The 18,903-nt window shown below is 42.5% G+C and overlaps 1 protein-coding gene across 7 annotated transcripts in view; it reads right to left on the bottom strand.

Annotated features, from left to right (window-relative positions):
* THRAP3 (thyroid hormone receptor associated protein 3) overlaps positions 1-18,658 on the bottom strand; it is a 32,327-nt gene extending 13,669 nt beyond the window's left edge. For 2 of the 7 annotated variants that reach the window (XM_054223404.1, XM_054223410.1), the window contains exons 1-4: positions 18,548-18,629; positions 13,316-13,381; positions 7,479-7,564; positions 1,513-1,674 (exon numbers count right to left, since the gene is read on the bottom strand). In XM_054223404.1, the coding sequence (XP_054079379.1) occupies positions 1,513-1,649 (137 nt within the window). In that variant the 5' untranslated portion in view covers positions 1,650-1,674; positions 7,479-7,564; positions 13,316-13,381; positions 18,548-18,629. Of the gene's footprint in view, positions 1-1,512; positions 1,675-7,478; positions 7,565-7,871; positions 8,124-8,804; positions 8,914-13,315; positions 13,382-18,547 lie in introns of those variants that run through there. The other 5 variants (XM_054223406.1, XM_054223407.1, XM_054223405.1 and 2 more) reach the window with 5 other exon arrangements.
* Positions 18,659-18,903: the final 245 nt, after the last annotated feature.

The following is an 18,903-nucleotide window of genomic DNA, read 5'->3' as shown; positions in this document are numbered from 1 at the left end:
CCTTCATAGCCAGGCAGATATTCCCAAATGACCACGTATCTTCCAGCATTCCAGCTTCCTTCTGCAAAGAACTCCGTTTGACTCAAGTCTCCGCCTCTAATTTAGTTTTGCCATGTCCTCCTCTCTCCAACTGTACATTTATTAGAGCCTCTGCATTTTAAAAATCTCTTTAATTGTTAACAGTTGCATGTGTTTACAGTCTAATGATTTTTCAGAATATGTGTTATTAATTTAAGATTAGTGAAAAAGCAGCTGAACATCATTATCCCCAGTCCAACTGGAATGCCTTTGCCAGATACAAAATGCTTAGCCAAAAGAAAAAGAAAACACAGATATCCTGATATCCAGGGATATCAGGCCTGTAACTGGCCTGATCAGAAGCAATTCAGGGAGATAAGAACAACCACTATGCACATTAATGATTTCTCAAAATTAACTGCAGTGCAATTAACTTTATCTACTTTATCCATCCAGAACTACCATCTCTGTTAACTGACTCCTGTATGTTCAGGGGAGGGGCAGGGAAACAACAAAACTTGCCCCTACCTTTCATAGCAGCATCTTAAACTGACATTAAAACTCGTCTGAATTCGTTTTTAGAAAGAGGAAGAAAGCATGCAACATCTGCAAAGGCCCCTCAAGCCTGGGATCAATTACATTAAAAGCTTAAAAAAAGCCAAAGATATTTAACAAAACAAAGGAGCACGGTTTGCTACGGACCTTCCTTCCCAACTCTTTCTTCCCCACTCTGACTATGGAACACGCACTTAAACTCTCTCACAGCAGTAAAGTAAATGTCTGATCAAAAGCAAAATCTCAAAATAAACCCAGGTCAGGATAAAAAGCTATGATTTTTTTGCACTTTGTCCTGCTTTGGCAATTGCAAACATCATCATTAACCATGAATACTTTTAATACAGGGAACTGGATCTCAGAAATTGTGCGTACTTAGCATTAGGAAAAGCACAACAGGCTATCCTGTTACACACAGCAGCAATTAAGAACCGCACAAGAACATGGGGAAAAAAACCACACATGCATTTTGACAGAGGCTTCTATTAATACCTTCGAGGAAAAACAAAGCACAGAGGTCTTCCCTAAGGGCCCAGTCTAAAAAGGCTGTAACAACTTCAGTGTGGGCTGTACCCCTGACAGAATGAGCTCTACTAACAAAAACACCTTCTGATCTAACTGTACATGAGAGTATCTGTTAGTATGCATATTAGGGGAAAGAGACCTGCACAGAAAAGTAAAGTTATGGTTCACCAAAAAAAAAACATGCTACATAGACCAGATCAAGGGCTCAAAAGAAGTTTCTTGACAATGCTGAGAAACAGTTACAACTGAAAACAGCACCGCTTGGCAGGAAACAGCCTAAGCCACAGGACACTATCTGTCCTCGAATCTAATCAAAGTCTTTCCCTGGGAAAGAATTAAGTGACAAACCATCTGAACAGGACAGAGAGGAAAACCACCGTTACACCCTTTGGCTTCGGAGCTGCACATACTTACCTAAGTCTGCGTTTTCTTGACCGTGAGACAGAACGAGAACGGGAGCGAGATTTGGAGAAGGAACGCGAGCGTGATCTTGATCCAGACCTCGAACGGGAAGAACGGGATCCAGATTTTGATTTGTTAGTTTTAGACATCTTTGCAAGCACCTGTCAGTTGTACCTGAAGGAAACAGGGTAATAAAAGTATTTGAAAAATGAAGTCACACGGCAGATTGGAGAGAACAGGCAGCATCTGGCAGCCTGACAAACTACAGAGGGACATGAAGCTCGATAACACTGGAAATCGGAGTGTTTGAAGTGGCTGCCTAATAACAGATGAATGGTGTTGGGCTCAGAATAGAAGGTTTATTTCAGTCTAAGGAGGAAATCTGCAAAAAGAATAAAAGGTTTTCAACCCAGAGTAATTACAAATTTGAGTGCTACAGCTGAAAGCAGCAAGTTAATGCAAAACCCAGGAACAGGCAGAGGCCAAGCTGCTAGCTTAAGCAAGAATACCTCTAAAGAGACAAACCATTTCCTTTCAGTCACATCACTGTCAATACAGCCAGCTGTCACTGGGTTAAAGAACAATGAAGAAATAAAAAGTCTTATTGTCAAAAAAAACCACACACCCCCATCTTCTCTAAATTTTCAGAAGGAACCATGAACAAAAATTATAATCCAAGATAGATTAATATTACCCTATTTGTACAGATCTGCTTTGCTACGAGTGCTCAGGTTAAATCCCAGACACACGTGTCCTGTCTGCTTGTGCAGTTTATGCAGTTGCTATGATCAGTTACAAGCGTCTATCATCCAGTGAGGAGTTCTGTTGCAGCCAAAGTAATTCAGATGTCCTTCCAAATATTCACAGTGTCACTCAAATGCTAAAGACAGAAGAGATTATGCCGTAGCATTAAATGACTCAAAATAGCTATAGTTATGAATTACCTGGGTTATTTTCAGCAATGTATCCAGGTAGAGAGTCCCTTAGAAGATGTTTCAGGGAACACAGTCCGACCACATAATTGTTTCAGTTACACCCTACCCGATGTGTTCTCTTGTAAGCATCAACTTTGTATCAGCCAGCAAGATTTTCTAAAGGATTTTCATCATCTCTTACCTCCAGGGAAAGAAATATTCAGCATTATTAAGAGGAGGGAGTGTCATATTGTTTACATTTGAAGGGTAGTACAAATTTTGATAAAATCCAAGATGTTGTTTTTCTTTCAGCTGGCCAGATTTTCCTGTTAGTATCCAAGAGAGTCAAATGCATAACACACGGTTTTGCAGCTTCCCACAGGTACCTTCACAAACTTTCCCCATCATGCCAACGACAACCTGCTTTTGTGAGCTCCCTTCCACCAAGGGCTGCGGAAGCAAACTCGGCATTCCAGAGACAGGTCAGAGGAGCTCTAGTGCCTTTTCTGTCCAGCCATTACAGTCCTTCTCAACTGTAGCAATACTTGACCTATTTAATCCCTGTAACCAGCCATAACAAAATTCCTGACAATCTAAAATTTGATCATGCTGCAAAATATGCTCCAGCTTTCGAGTCCCTGTTGGTTCCAGTAGAGTTCTTCAGCTTAAATGGAAAATGCTTTGGCCCCTGACTTGGCGAGCAGCAAGGGGGACTCTTCCTCCTCGGATTAAATTCCCAGTCTCCTTTATTTCCATTCCTAGAAACTGGAGGTTTCAGTGGTGGTCTGGAAAAGGGACTAAGTGCTAGTTTGAGTTAAGTGTTTAGACTGTCGAGTATTCCACATTAGCAGTTTACCAACTGAAGATGTGAACTCTGCAATTCCAGAAGTAGCTGACGAAATTGAGAAGAAAACCTGCTCTCTTTAAACACCACATGAATTTCATTCACAGCATGAGAAGCAATTTATTTAGCATTTAACAGAATTCTTTAGGAATTTCTACAAGAAATGACATGTTTTCCCTTTAAAGTTAGTAAAACATTTTCTCTCTCTCACATCACCTACAGAAGCTCAAAATACATGAGAGCCACAAAGGATCATGTAGTAAAAATCTAATCAATGTTTTTAACCCAAACAGCCGTCCACGACTGCCTGTGGCTTTGAGACCCCCTAACAATCTGCTCTATTTAAGTAAGCGTAAGCCCTTGGCCTCTGCTGCCCTAGGAGAGAATAAAATAATCACTGTGCAAGTACCTGAGATCACGGAGTCCCCGAGAAAACTGAGCATCAGTAATTGTTGTGATCACCCGGAGGTTACATATTGTAAGTTAATTATTTATTTCAAGGGCTGAAAAGCATCTCAAATCAGGAAACAAAGAGAGGCATTCTGACAACAAACTGCCAAAACCCGAGCATCTGTGAAACAAACACTCTCCAACGTTCATCACCCCTTTTCTAGAAGAGGGGAAAAACAACAATTGCTCTGAGAATTAGGAAAAGGATTATAAAGACAAAATTTGCATTAATTGAGTACTGAATAAAAGTTGTCAATAAACTTTCCCACAGAAGTGACTAATGAATTAGAGACAGAAAGAAAAAAGGAACTATGTTAGTAAAAGTTTATCCTTTTTTTCACCTACTGATTAAAAATAGAGACATTTAGGTACATAAACACAACCAATCAAGTACTTCTGCTGCTGTATCCATTTTAAGCAAATTCCAGTGGACTGACTTGCAATGTCTTCACTTTCAGTCGCTCTCCAAAGCCAAATTACATATATGGTTACCAAATACTCCAGTTACTGCCAGGGCACTCTCAGGAACAGCGCAACGCCCGTCACAGGAGCAACTGCTGAGAAACTGGGTCACTCATCATGGGAGCTGGTACTTTCCAGAAATAGGAAGTCAGCTTTTGTTTTAAAAATCATGTTACATGTTCCTGTTCTTCCCTTTCAATTCAACTGAAATATTTTATGATATTCCACACTAGAAAGTATGTAGAATAAAAATAAAAATTAAATGTTTCCTGCTTTACTAGGAAAAAATAAAACACACCTGGGATGAAAAATAAAAAAGCACTATCACTGAAGAAGCAAAATTCATTCTTATGCATGGCCATTTTTCAGGGGAGAAAAAAAAAATCTGTGAAAGGACCATATATAAACATTTCCTTTTAATTTACTAAATATATCTGTTGAAACAGCAACATTTCCTAGTCTGTTGCCAAAACAATCAAGGAAGAGACACAGAATGAACAAATGGCGATGGGAACTACTAGAAGGTAGAGGAAGATGATCTATATTGCCCCTCAGAATCAGAGAGCTGCTCCCAACCGAATCCTGAGTGCTTTGATACCATAAGCTATGTTCTGTAAGGAGATTACAAATATATCCCATAAACTGTGTAATTTCAGGATAGCTCTGTATTAAGTGACAACCCCGTAGTTCAAGAATAAACTACACTTCAATGTATTATCATCTGTAAGTTACCTTTATTTACACTGAACTCCATACCGCTTGATATATTTTTATAGACTAATATCATTGAAACAGCTTTGACCACAGCTCTTCTCTTTTGTGTCCCTTCTATAATAAACCATTTTCCAAGAAAAAGCAGATGGTTAGACTGACTGACCGCGCAGAGCAGAAGTGGCAGTAAGTCCTGAGAAGGCCCCAAAACAGATTTTTAAAGTATCACTTACTTTGAGCTGTTTAATAGTCTTCGTATTTTACTTGGATCCACAGCACTTACTAGCCAAACATTAGTTTGGTATGTGTGATGTGTGCCAAAAGCTCCTTTGTCTTAGAAGGTTTTTTTTATCTTTGTCAATATTTTTAAAGCTGATTCATTCCTAACATGTGAGGTAACTCCTACTAGAATAGAAACTGAGTTGCTATGCTCTATCAGCACCCAAAAGGTTAAACAAACCAAATACTGGAGTCATTTCAGCTGCTCTGTGTTAACACTGCAGCTGTAAACTTATTGTGGTATACATTTAGTTGTTCTAAGCTCAGACTCAGATAAAATGTGTTCAGCTGGTAAGCAAAAATACTGTTCTGAAAGAATATATTCTTATAAAGCATCCTAAGGATTACTCTGATTTTAAAGAAAGAGATGCCAGTAAATGAAGCAAACTGAGAAAGCAGCAGTGGCTGCTCACTTTCCTTTCCATTTAGATTTTTCCACTGAACACACCGCTGTGCCCCCAATGCACACACATGCATACAGCCCCACACAGCTCACAGGGGAGCACTGCTTTTTGAAACACTGGAAGGTACAACGTGTCTGGTCCTGAGTGGGGACTGCAGCAGAAGCATTTACACAGTGCTCTGGAGACCTGTCCTTAGCAGGCTGCTCTGCCAGAGCTCACGTTTCCTTCCTGCTTACAGCTACACAACTGCCTTCCCGTGACACTGCCTCCACCTCTACCTTCGAGGGGACACGGCTGATCCCCGCTGCCTGACACGGGTCTCATCTCTCGGCAGAGATGAGCGTGACTGCACGCATCTGGTAGAGATGCGCTCCTGGAAACATTGCCAGAACTTTTCAAAATTGTTCTTTCTCGCGTTGTCTTTCTGAAGACCCAGTTATAAGCTGTCCAGCAGATCTTCCCAAATAGTATAGTCTCACATTCAAAAATACCAGCACTGATCTTGAGTGTGCCAAGTTTAAAAGCTCTGGTAAGGTATTACCCTATCGGAAAATAGAGACTTGACATCTTGTTTATCTGCTGTAAAACTACACCATATAACATACCTCATAATACAACACACACCAAGTACGAAGAAACTATCTGTATTCCAAATTAGTTTGCTAAATTCACTCATACCACACAGATTTCAAATTAGTTGTGTTTATTGCAAGCCAGATCTGAAATCACAGAAGTTGGTCACTGAAAGAAATCTAACAGACAGCTGTTTAGTCTGCTGTAAGTACACTGCCAAAGGAAATCATTAAGCATTATATTTTTTTTTTTTTTAACTCTTATGGTAAGAAGCGTGGGCATTTCAGCAGAAAACGTGCAAATCGCTAATTACTCCCTTAGCAACAAAGCCCATGTACAAAGTTCCCATCCTGCCAATACAAGGAATTGTTCATCTACATTCTAAACTTAATCCATGTCATGACAGAGGTTACAAATGTTCTATTTTAAAAGAATACCTTTAATCTAGACCGATTCTGTGACCCCATTTGTACAAACCCTACTGACAAATAAGAGGGGTGGTACAAGATGGAGAACCAACAGCCTGGAAGCCTCTCACTCTCAAAATAAGTGTTTCCTAAAATTTGGAGGTTATTTCAAGGAACAAAGTTTGCCTTCTCCATTTCTAAATCCTCACAGCAATCCATCATACCACTCAAAGTGGTGAAAACAATGGAAGAGCAAATGCTCCTACTAAGCCACCACAATGGACTTTGCCCAGAAGACAAAACTTTTGTCACAAAACAGCGACAGTAAAGTTAATGTTTTACTTGTTTTAAGTCTCCTGACAGAACCCAAAAGAACAGCTCAACTCTGCTCCACAGCAGTGAAAAAAAGTCACTGTCAAGAGTCTCTTACTGCTGTACACTTCCACTAGCTACCTCAGCTTCAGAATTTAATTATTCAGAATAGTTAAGGAGAACTTTTATGGCCACTGACTGAAATCAGTGCAACGCTTCAGCAAAAGAGCAAACCAGGGGGTGGGGAGGTGTTGGAAATATGAGGGTTTAACAATTTAGATCAGTACGACATTTAATAATCTGGCCAATTAAGGTATATAGGGGGAAGCACTCCTTTTGTCCCAAAAGTCACCAGGGTATAAACAAAATTTGTTCTCTTTCACCCTTATATTTACCAGCTATTTGGAAAGACAAACCAAATCATTCCAAGACATAAGGCCGAGTTTTTTCTTCAAATCCTGTATAGTTCTTTTTGCACAGCAACAACGAAAAAAAGAATTCAGTGGATACAGTTTAACTTGCAGTATGACCAGGACAGAGGGGATACAAGAAGGTTTGTTCCAAATCCCAAGGCAGGCAGTTTTACCACTTTTGAAGATTTCCTTTCCTATTGTGTGCCTACCTGCTTGAGCAGGTTCACACCCTGCACCCTTCAACAGTCAGGTTTCACCGTCTCAGCTTTGTCAATTATGAGATCAGGATGCAAACCTGAAATGAGAAGAAAAAGCGTTGAAGCATCTTTGTATGTACACTGTCGTACTTACTGCCACCAACGATCAACAGGAGCCTTAAGCTCTCATCCTGTGCTGTACCCAAAACGTCCATCATGTCTTAAGCATTTCAACAGAGCGCATCCAATGCAAAAGTTCATTGCCCACTTCACTGTGAATTCTTTCATGTACTTTTACAAAGAACATAGCTTCTAGAACAGTTATTCAAGCTTTCCAAGTTTTAAGACTACTTATTCCTTCCTTCCCCGCCTCCCCTGCGCCCCACCCCACCTCCTCTTACATACATACTAATCGCTGTCATTACACTGGTACAGACGTATTGAAGTAATTTCTCTCAGCTCATTTGTATGGTCTTACTGGATTCAGGACTAAGTATTTTCCCATATTGTTAAAGAGAATCCACAAGCCAAGAGAAACAATTGTTTTCCTGACAAATTCATCCATCAGTATATCGCCGTCTTCAAAGGGTGCCACCAGTCCACTGTGAGCTGTTTTGACAGGTCTATAATTACATTTCAGTATCCTTCCATGCACTGCTAGAGGGGTGTAAGTTTTAAAAAAGAAAACAACAGTAAACACAACCTCATAAATTACTCCATGTTATTAAACCCCTGATCTGACAGCAGGAATAGCATTTACTCTATGTTCAACCATAAAATAAACTTGTTTAAAGCTATTCATTTCTTCTGTTTACTTCATTGAAAAAAGGTTTCAAGGCTACTTGAAGATTTTACTTTCTCTTAAACAGCAATTAAGTCCTTTTCTCACCCAAAAGGGAAGGTTGCATTGCAAGGTTTAGGGTTTTCTAAATCATGCTTACCAATCTTTGAAAAAAGCCAAATAAAGAACACTACAACATAAGACTGTTTTTTGGTAATTATTTTTACTGTCATCATGTCTGTCTGTCTAAACATCCATGTAAGGGAAAAATCTTGTCTTTCAATTCAGCCTTTCACAGTGGCTACCACCAAAAAAAAAAGATTGCCATAACTATTTTTTCTTGCTTTGTGATAAAACACTTAGGTTTTATTTGTTTTTTTCACCTATTCCCCAAACATTAACATTACCACAAACTTTTGGTAGAATCCACTGCACACAGGTGTCATCCAGATAAAAAGCTGGCTGAATTATCTTTTGTAGAATACTCTTTTCATATTTAGAGCACCACTACAAAAAAAATGAACCAAGACAACACACAACAAGCAAGAACAGCTAACCTTTCTTCCAGATATGGAAAGGAAAGTAGGAAACGTGTTCAACGTTCTCTGCTGAAGCAGAAATCATAGTCCAGAAGTTTCGTATTCCAGAACACTGTAAAGAACATTTCTACATGCCAAGACACAGGTCAAATTAAGAACATTTCTAGTTTTCACAATGCCTTTTTCCAGGAATTTGTTTCCTATTTCCAATTGGCCTATATTACTTTAATGACTGTCTCTTTCCATCCTCCCTTTTTTTTTTTTTTTTGCAGTCTTTCAAGCAGTACTCATCATTATTTCAGACCTTTTGCAGATGTTAAAGCAGAACAGAACCACCACGGCACTGTTCAGAAAAGCCATCTAACAAGACGTTACAGCTGAAATCACTCCATCTCAAGCATGTCATCGAGGATTGCTGTAACACATAGCACCACAATTCGCCAGCTCAGAGAGAAAAATACAGCAGATATGTCCCTACCAAAAGAAGCAATTTAGTTGTCTTCATTTGTCTATAATACACTGAGCATAAACACTAAGTCATTTGGAAACAAGCAAAATGGCGTATGTACATACCTTAGAAGTGTGCACAGTGCTGCAAAACTTGCTACAGTCGTTTCAGTTTATTGCATAGTGTTTAATAAACTAACTTTCAAATATTAAATATTTTGTAAAAGCATTTATAGGAAGCTCTATATAATTCTGGTAGGAAAACAAAAGTTTACTTGTTCCTTTCAGGCCAGCATTTAATGAAACAGTTACGGTTTATTTTGCTCTAAGCCCCAAAGTAAACAAGATAGCACCTCATTAGAGAAAGCGCTCCTGCCTGGGTGTCTTGTCATCCATCCAGTGTTCACTAGCACAAACATTCCGCTCGGGAAGAAGCGGCTGAACCGCTACTCTATTTGCTCACAACAGCCTTCATTATCAGGGAACAAAAAAATTAATTCTCCTTCAGCCAGCTCTACAATTCATAATCCTGAGCTCCAAAACCCAAACAAGATTAGTTAATTCTTAAAAAAAACCCCTACAAAATCCTTACACAGTGTACTTTGCACAATAAGGCAACAGCAACGACTATAAAAATAAACTTATTTTAAAAAGTCACAGAACTACACAGTAAAAAAAAAAAAAAAATCACTTTCATTTCCTAAAAACCAAAGATACCCGAAAGGCTTATATCAATTTAAACTGTGGCAGCCTTTGTCCTAGCCAAGAAACACCTCCTTACAAATTTAAAACCCCAGAAGATAAAAATTATTTATTGCTGATTGACCCTATATCCCAGTTAGTATTCTACAAAGATATCAAAGATATTAGAAAATAATGACACAAACAGAAGTGTCAGCATTGTGCTCTTTTTAAAAGCATTGAAAATAAGAAAGTAGCTATTTAAACAATAGTAATCACCTAAATCCGGGCCTAACAGAGGCAGAAAACCTGATCAAGCAATTAAAAATCCAGTCCTACTCATGATCTTGTAATTCATAACCCTGTGAAATTCACCACTTCTGTGCATTTTAATTCATCTGACTCGCAGAGAAGCAGAGGAGGACGGTGGCACCTGGAGATGCATGGGAAGACTTGGGCAAGAATACCCCTGTTAAGAACTGCCAAGTATTAGTTAAGACACAATGACGAACTACAGGAAATAAGAAGTGTCAAATAAAACACGACAGTAACTAACAACTGTCAGCACCTTTCAGAATTAATTTCAGTATGATCTTGTTTCAATTTAACTGTCTACCTACAGAGTTGCACTGTGCCCAATACCAAATTGCTACTTGAATGCGGACTATCACAGATAGGAAAAGTTGGTTAAATACGCAAACACGAGCTACAGGGCTAACGTAAAAACACATGTAGAACTGTAATAAATGCTGTCCCTAGTACTGCCTCTTGCACTCAGGCTCCACACACTTGGTAAAAGCAGCCTGACACCAGTGTCAAATCAGAGCAATCTTTGTTTCTAGACACATACCTGGCAAAGAATAGAAGAGCTATTCTTTTCTTTTCTGCAGCAAGTGCCCCATAGGATATTTTTCATACCACACGTTAATTCCCTGGAAGGATCTGCACCCGAGCAGCACCCTGCACTTGCACCTGCTGAGGCTGCCAGGAGGATGGCAGGACTCTGGCAGCTCATGCCAAGGGACACAGCCAGAGAACACCCCAAAACCCCCTCCCTTCAAACCCCCGGGGTCAGCATGAAGACACTTGGCACCTGCTCTTCCCCTGCAGGCTCCCAGAGCCATGTTTTATCAAAGAGCAAATTAAAATAATGACCATAGCAGCTTGACTACCACAAATTCCTATACTACATTAAAAGTTGGGAATAATATTCCTAAATCAGTTAAGTTTGACAACCATCAATACACTGATGCGAACTAAAGCTCCTGTTCTAAAAAAGCAGTGCAGAAGCGTGACAGATTAACCTTGCTATGCATGACAACTATGTAAAATCTGTTTCCCAGCAAGCTTTGTACTGCAGCTGCATGAGATTCTGCTGTTAAGTTACTTACGTGCAAAACAAGTTGCAGCTCTCTACGTGTCAGAGCCCACTGGAAGTGCCAGCAGTAACATACAGAGTACAGAAAGCACACACTGGCATTGCTAGTTCAGAAATCAAAGTCTAATAATCTCACTTTCTACTCAATTCTTCCTTTTCAAGCTAAGGTTTGGTCTTGCACCAAGAATTAAGTATGCTCTTGATAGCAACAGAATAGTTAAGGGGAAGAAAAAAAAGCCACCTGCACAGCTCCTGTTGCCAGCCCAGTGGACTGCAAATTAAAATGCTATTTCTAATCGTCCAGTTCAAATTTCATTAGGGTAACAAAAAGCAGAACAATTCCTCTTTCTAGATCAAGTATCCAGTGTGTGTTTTCAGGAGATTAACGACATAAGTTAAACGAAAGCTTAGAACTACATCTACCAACCTCTGCAACAAAAATTTTCCTGGACAACACTGCTAAAACCAAAACCAACCAAGGAAACAAAAAAAACCCAAACAACCCCAAACAGTGCATTCTACTTTAATACAAAACACACTTTGGGTAAAAAAAAGTTCAGATTATTCTGCCATAGCAAGAGAAGCATTAATTTGTCAATAGCAGTTCCAATTTCTCTCTAGCCTATATACTTTCAAAATTAAGATTTCCCTTCAAGCATGTTTGGGTTTTCACACAATTAAACTAATCCCTAAAGAAGTACAATATTGAGCTCCAGCCCCGGTTTCAGATAATTAGAAGCAGGTTCTATAAAATGGTTAGAGAAGACTATTTACAGGTTCTTCCAAAAATGACTAATTCTGCAGATTGTACTGCTGAACAATCCCTTTCTAAGTAATTTGACTAAATATAAACACCAACTGGTCACTTGAATTCTGACACTAGTTACTTGGTTAAAAGCTTATTTTATATATCTTTGATCTTAAAAAGTCTTATGTTGTTACTCAAACAGTTTAGTGACAGGGAGCTCAAAGAAAACAAATCCAAGAAAAAGCTGATTAAAAATCTGGATGTTTTTGTTACAGAAGTCAGGCAGCTGGATTTTCTGTTAAACACGGAATAAAAACATCCTTAATAAAAAAAACCAAACAAACCCATTTCATCAGCTTTTTGCATCCAAACCTACACAACCTGGGAACAGATGAGCAGAAAAATCAGATCTTTCTCAAAACTAATGGCTTCCTCACAGTACAGCCCTACTATTTTGAACCGGTTTTGGATGTGAACTGAACCCTTGTCAAAACTGTTGGGGGGCTGTGAATCCTTGTGCCTGTAGTTTCAGATCACCCAAGAGAGGCAAGAAGTGGTCCAATTTACATAAGAAAACCATTCACAAATCAGTTAACCAAAAGAATTCAAACTTGTGTATAATTGAAGTTATCGTGCTACTCCCCACACAGCGATGGAAGAATAAACTGTGACCTCCAGTGAAGTTTCCAACCCTCTCAGGTCACTGCAGGCTGGAAACCAGCAGACTCTGCACACCAGGACTTCCTTCGTTACAGTGACCACAACGCAGTTAGAAAAACGTGGAAGTTACGCTTCCAAAGAAACAGCAAGAAATGTAAAAAATAATTGAATCCAGGGCTCTTCGGAACATCTTCTGAAATACACAGTACAGTTACAGTCAAAATTGAATCTGTCCTAAAGGATTACTACTCTTCACACATTTAACCTATGAAAATACCAGCTCCAGCAACTCTCATTTATAAGCTGCAAAAGGTAAAACCATTCACGTCTTTATTCTCAAGCCAGCACTTGATTTATCTCTACCTTAACTTGAATCTTGTTACCTCAGGGGAAAACAAGGATTTCCATGACTTCATATAACATTAAAAGTTATTTTAAAAAGATAAAAAAAATCATGCAGTTATATGTAAGCACAAGCCATCAGAACAGGCTATCCCTATACTCTGCTAGGCTACGAAACAGGTAAATGCTTGTCCACAGAAATCTTGTACGTATGGAATAACATATGGAATAAGCTTATTCGAACAGATAGTTTTCAGTACTGTGTTTACATACCTTGTGTAAGTCTCCCATCAATTATGTTTCTGAATACTGCTTTATTAGAAGCGATTGAGCTCTCGCCTAAGTAAAAAAGGGAAAATCAAATTTAAAACAATCAAGATACTGGCAAATCCTCACATTTTACAAACACAGGAAGGGATTCTGATGTTAGCCATTCATCCCAGAACCGTTTCCCAGTAAAAAAAGGCTGCCAAAATTACTTAAGCTAATCAGACAGTGCATACACAGATCCTTAACTCAGGAAACCGATTTCATCCACAGCCCTATAGCCGCAATTAACTGTAATAATCAGGTACACAACCCCCATAAGATATCATGTGTACAGCCTTCTGTTAAGGCACAAGTTAACATCAATACTGAGCCCAATTCCCTTGAGAACAGAATTTCAGTTTAGCACCCCTGACACCCCCAACCCATCATCTTTTGTGCTCTCAAGGCAGAGAAACCGAAGGGGTTACTTGCCAAGCTTTCCTTTCTTCCTTCCGCCCAACCAAAGGTAAAAGTGAAATGCAAGCAGCGGTGGGGAGAGCACACACTGGCTTGCTGCACAAGTTACAGCACCCCTCGCATTACAGCAGGAGCTTTTTTGGGTTTTGTACAGCTACCTTACACTGTAAATCATGACAGGCTAAAAATGGCTGGATGACAAATTTGGAGCCGAAATTACGAGCAGATCATTTGCTCGTCTATCACAGCAGTAGTAGCCATGAGCAGGGCTTTGCAGAGAGGCCTCACTGGTGTATGACAGGGCACAAATGTACAAAGTATTTTCATATGTGATAGAAATAAGGAGAGTGACAGAAAACTCTTCCTGGAGGAAACTACACCCCCTGTAAGGACCCAGCACTCCAGGGTTCCTGCAGCGAGGCTGGGTGTCACCTCTGTGTGCCATTATTTTCTTTTTCATGGACGCGACAGCTTCCGGTTACCATGGAGTGAAACAACGCAAACACAATTCTCAGCTGGCATGAAATGTAATCCCATGATTTTACTATTCATAGCTCTGACATGATAAAGCTAAATTAAGCAGAAACTCTTAACTTTCTCAAACCTAAAAGCAGTGACTATCTCCATCGTGTAGCCTCTGCTAATGCTCTATTTCACTGTGAAGAGGGGAAGGATATTTTCCTTTATGGTACAAGAGACTCCGGACCTACAAATCCGGCCTGCCACGCAGAAACAAAATGGCACCTACTTGTTCCCAGGCACCGCTTTGGCGTCACTCCAGCAGGAACAGAGGAGACAAGATGAGCTCTTGTGCTAAATCCAACACCTTCTCCTCATCGTGGGACCCATTACAGAAACCCACAAAGCAGTTTTAACCATGCTCCCGGGCTTGCCCAGCAGCGAGTGTTTGCTGAACTGTCTGCCCGCACCAGAACAGGGGTCAGTTCAAAGCACAAATAAGAGCTACACCAAGCACAAGGTAAATCAGCACAACCCCAGTGCCAGCCATTAGTGGTTTCCACAGCCTTGAGGGATCACCGTGCAGAACCTCCCCAGGGGGCCAGAACAGCTTTTGCAATGAACACCACACCACTATTCCTCTTTCTTTCGAGGCCTGTGGACTAAACTATATGGTTAAATATACAGCAGGAATCCTGCGACACAGAGGAACTCTCTGTACCATGGTAATTCAGAGGAAACCATACAACCCAAAAAACACGTTATTGTACTGGCACACACAGCCATTAAACACAGCTCAGTATATTGTAAACTTTTCCAGATATGGAAAAAAGTTCAAGGGCTATGTAGCTGCTTAAACAATTAACAAGTTCCAACACAGCAAACTGTCATTTTGCAAAGACAAAGCCAAGTGAGCTAAAAAAAAACAACAATCAAGTTTCTGGCAAAACTGCACTATTCTTTTAGGGAGCTAGTGATACAGCTAAAAAGCGAATACCACAGTTTTACAATGAAAAGCATCCTCAGGCTTAACCAGTCCAGCTTAGCACCCCCTAGGCCTCTCAAAACAAGATTTCTTTTAAAATAGAGAAAGTGGGAGCAGGTATAAAAAATAATTAAGTTTGCTGACTTGCATGGATTGCCACCTACTTTATATCCTGGTGCCTTACATACGTAATACTTTTGTTTTCTAATAGCACCAATCATGTCAAAAGGTGCTCACCAGCTTTTCTGCAGCATGCCAATCTCAAACACCCCACCCATGAGCTCATGAGGCACAGGCCTGGCTTGACCTGGATGACTATTTTCTTAAATAGTTTATGAAGCTTCCTGTCTTAAAAAAGCTGGAGAAAGCAGCAGAGAGCTAAATTGTATTACCATAACCCAAATAGCAGGATGCACATTTAATTTACAATACACATAACAAAACTTTGCTTCCAGCAAAACAGAATTAAAGGCCAGAGGCACAGGGCTGCTCTGAAATCCCAGCATACGGGGAAACCCCTTTCCGGACAGCCTGAAGAGCAGGACCATGTTTTCCAGAGACACACAGCTTGCACAGAGACATGGAATTAACAAGGAAGGAAAAACGCAGGAAGACACCAGAGCACAACTCATCAGAAACACAGGCACGACTTCTGCAGACAAAGAACTCCATGCAGAACACAGGCATGGATTCATCCAACACGGGGTCCGTATGGACACCCTGCAGGGCAGCAAGATCTGCCACCCTCTAACTCGTGTACAGCAAGCACCTCAAAATTACCAGGTGGACCGAGCTATAGATGCCTCCTTACCATGGCCGGGTTGTTTCTTTACAGTAAACTGGCAGGTAAAAGGTTTCACCTTTTGATCCCTGGACAAAAAAAGGATGTAAAAATGTGGGCATTCGAGTTAGCAGGCGGCAAAGCCTCCCACACCCTTGCTGGCAACGACACACTGCCCCACGCCTTCCTCCTTCCCAGGAGCAGGGGAACCGTGCAACCCTGCAGCCATCCATTCAGACTCCAGAACTCTGCAAACTCCCTGCGCTGAGATCCCATCGTTTACAGATCACACGCTTTCACGGGTAATCAACACCAATTTTGAAAAGACATCTCAGGACACTAAGGCCTATCTGCTGGAGTACTGCATCGGGAGCAGCATTTTCAGCTTCTTAAGGATTCCAGAGATAACTCTTAAAACTGACTTCTCACAGGTGCCCCTCCCTGCTCCTTCTAAAGTAGGAACAACTAATTCCCAGTAGGAAGGACACGAAAGAAAAATATATAACAGGATCCAAAGAAAATTTAGACATAATCACAAGGCCCTAGACTCTACAGAGGATCCTATGTCACAAGACATGCATTTTAGACAGGTCTCTACAATAACTGCCTTATTTTATCCTCTTACCTGCTGTTAGATTGTATAACTAATAATGCAGTTCACAAAGTCAGCCATTTCCTCACTCTGTGCTGGGCACTTGCAACGTGCCGCAGCAAGTATACAGACAAACTACTAAACGCTACAGGAGAAGGCACTATTGTCTCTAAATACTCATTTTTTCTGTCTCTACAATATAGTCCCTTAAAGGCAATCTGAGAGGCTAAGCTTCAAAACATATCTTTTTAAAGGAATGGAAATAGGGTTATGCAATACAAACCCAAAGGACAGCTCTCCTTTTCAGCCACAGCACTTGAGGGCAGCGTCCACACAAAAGACACATTAAAAATGCCTAAAACATCACATTGGCCTTACCATAAACATTGACATAACTACCTGCCTTCACTACTAGCGGGAAGGAACACTGCAAGAGTCCTTTGCAGAGAGTAATTGGATGATTTAATTGTCTGTGCTCTTAGGAAAGAGCATCCTGAAAATGTCCATTGGCTGATGTGACCCTGCAGCCTCTTACACAGGCGCTCTGTGCTGACACTGCTGCAGAAGCAGCAGATGAAGGCTCTTCTCCTTCCACCCGTCACCTATAAGGCAACCTATAACATTTTCCAAACTGTTCTACACATTGTTTATTTCAACAAACAAATCTGTTCTTATTCTGTTCTCAGCATCCAACGCATCACTGTATACTTAAAAAACAAGAACGAGTACCCCACCTCCGACAAGTCCCAAGGAAATGCTGTTACACACACACACCACCACCCACTCCACATCTACAGAGTCCTCACACGCACCAAACAGAAGTGAACCTGCGCCTTCCAAGGCTGCTACACAGAGTACTGCTTATTCCAAACCTATCGCGTCACCTTCTGGCACAAACGCATTCAGAAAGCCATTCAGGAGGCACTTAGAGTGACAACTACCTTGTGGAGACTTTGAAATGCATTTATAGAAACCTCAAACACATTAATCTCCCCAGAACAACACGAGTTAGGGAAACAAGCCTTTGTCAGCCTGGTGAAAACAAAGATTCAGGGCTCACACATGCCTCTGTACCACTGCAAAGCCCATTCCGCCGCATCACCTGAGGTTCTACCAAACTTCACTTTTAAACAAGATACAGAGCACAGAGTATGAGTGAACAACCCCATCCTGCTGCACCGAGAAGCACACGGTGCTGAGCGCCGGTGAGTGAGCCCTACGAGAGCTACGCACCACCGGAGGTCCAACCCCAGCTCACGGGGTCGCGGCTGCAGCCCGGACAAGCTGCTACCCCTGCGAGCTGCTGCTCCCCCCGGCCCCGCGGGCCTAGCGGCCCCGACCGCCTCCTCAGGTAATACAGACAGCACCTCCCGTGCCGCAGAGAGCATGCGGGGATCCCGGACACAGCCCGTGACCCCGGAGAAGGGAAGAAACCTCCGGGGACAGGCCGAAAGCCCGAAGCGGGGGAAGGAATCTCCGGGGACAGTTCCCAGAGACCCAGGCAGTGAACGGAAATCTCCAGAAACAATCTGGGCCGGGATAGGGAGATGAACCTCCGGGGACAGGCCCGGGCCGGAGCGGGACCAGAGCAGCCTCCGGGGACAGGCCCGGGCCGGCTCCAACCGTCCGCGGGGACGCGAGGCGGCGGCGGGAGGCCAGGCCCAGCCCAGACTCGAGGCCCCGCTCAGATCGGGCCCCGGGAGCGCTCCGCGCCCCATCCGAGCCCGCCCGGGGGGGCCGCGGAGCTGCGCCCGGCACGTGGCGGCCGCCAGGGGGGCAGCGCCGCACTAAGGCCCAGATTGTAGAGGGCGGGGGAGCGGGGGGATGGCAAATCCCAGGCGGGGCGGGCGGCTCGGCCGCGGAGAGCCCTCGGACCACAGCACAGGGAGGGAAGGGGAAGGGAAGAGCCCAATGACGGAGGGCCGGGCGCCGCCGCGCCAGGCTGGGCCTACCCGCACTCACCGGACGCCGCTCCACCCGCGGCCTCCTCAGCAGCCAGGCGCCTCCACCTCCTCCTTACGCACTTCCGCTTGGCGCCCGCCCGCTGCCTGCCCGCGGGGGCTGCCGGGAGACGCAGTGCGGCTCTTGCCGCGTTCATTGGCTGGCAGCGCCCGAAGGACTACAGCTCCCAGAGACCTCGCGCGGGAGCTTTACATCATTTCCGCCTCCTCCCCTGCCCGACCCTGGCGCCACGGAGAGGGCGCGGCTTCCGGCGGGGAGGGGCGGGGCTACGGCAGGGCCCGGCCGGGAAATGGCGGCGGGGGCGGTGCAAGATGTTCTCTCCAGTGCGGGCCGGGCCGAGTCTCCTCCCGGCTCCC

This window comes from Rissa tridactyla, chromosome 18 (assembly GCF_028500815.1).
Source record: "Rissa tridactyla isolate bRisTri1 chromosome 18, bRisTri1.patW.cur.20221130, whole genome shotgun sequence".
In the NCBI taxonomy this organism is placed as follows: domain Eukaryota; kingdom Metazoa; phylum Chordata; class Aves; order Charadriiformes; family Laridae; genus Rissa; species Rissa tridactyla.
The sequence above is the reverse complement of the archived record's forward strand: the minus strand, read 5'-3'. Positions and strand labels throughout refer to the sequence as shown.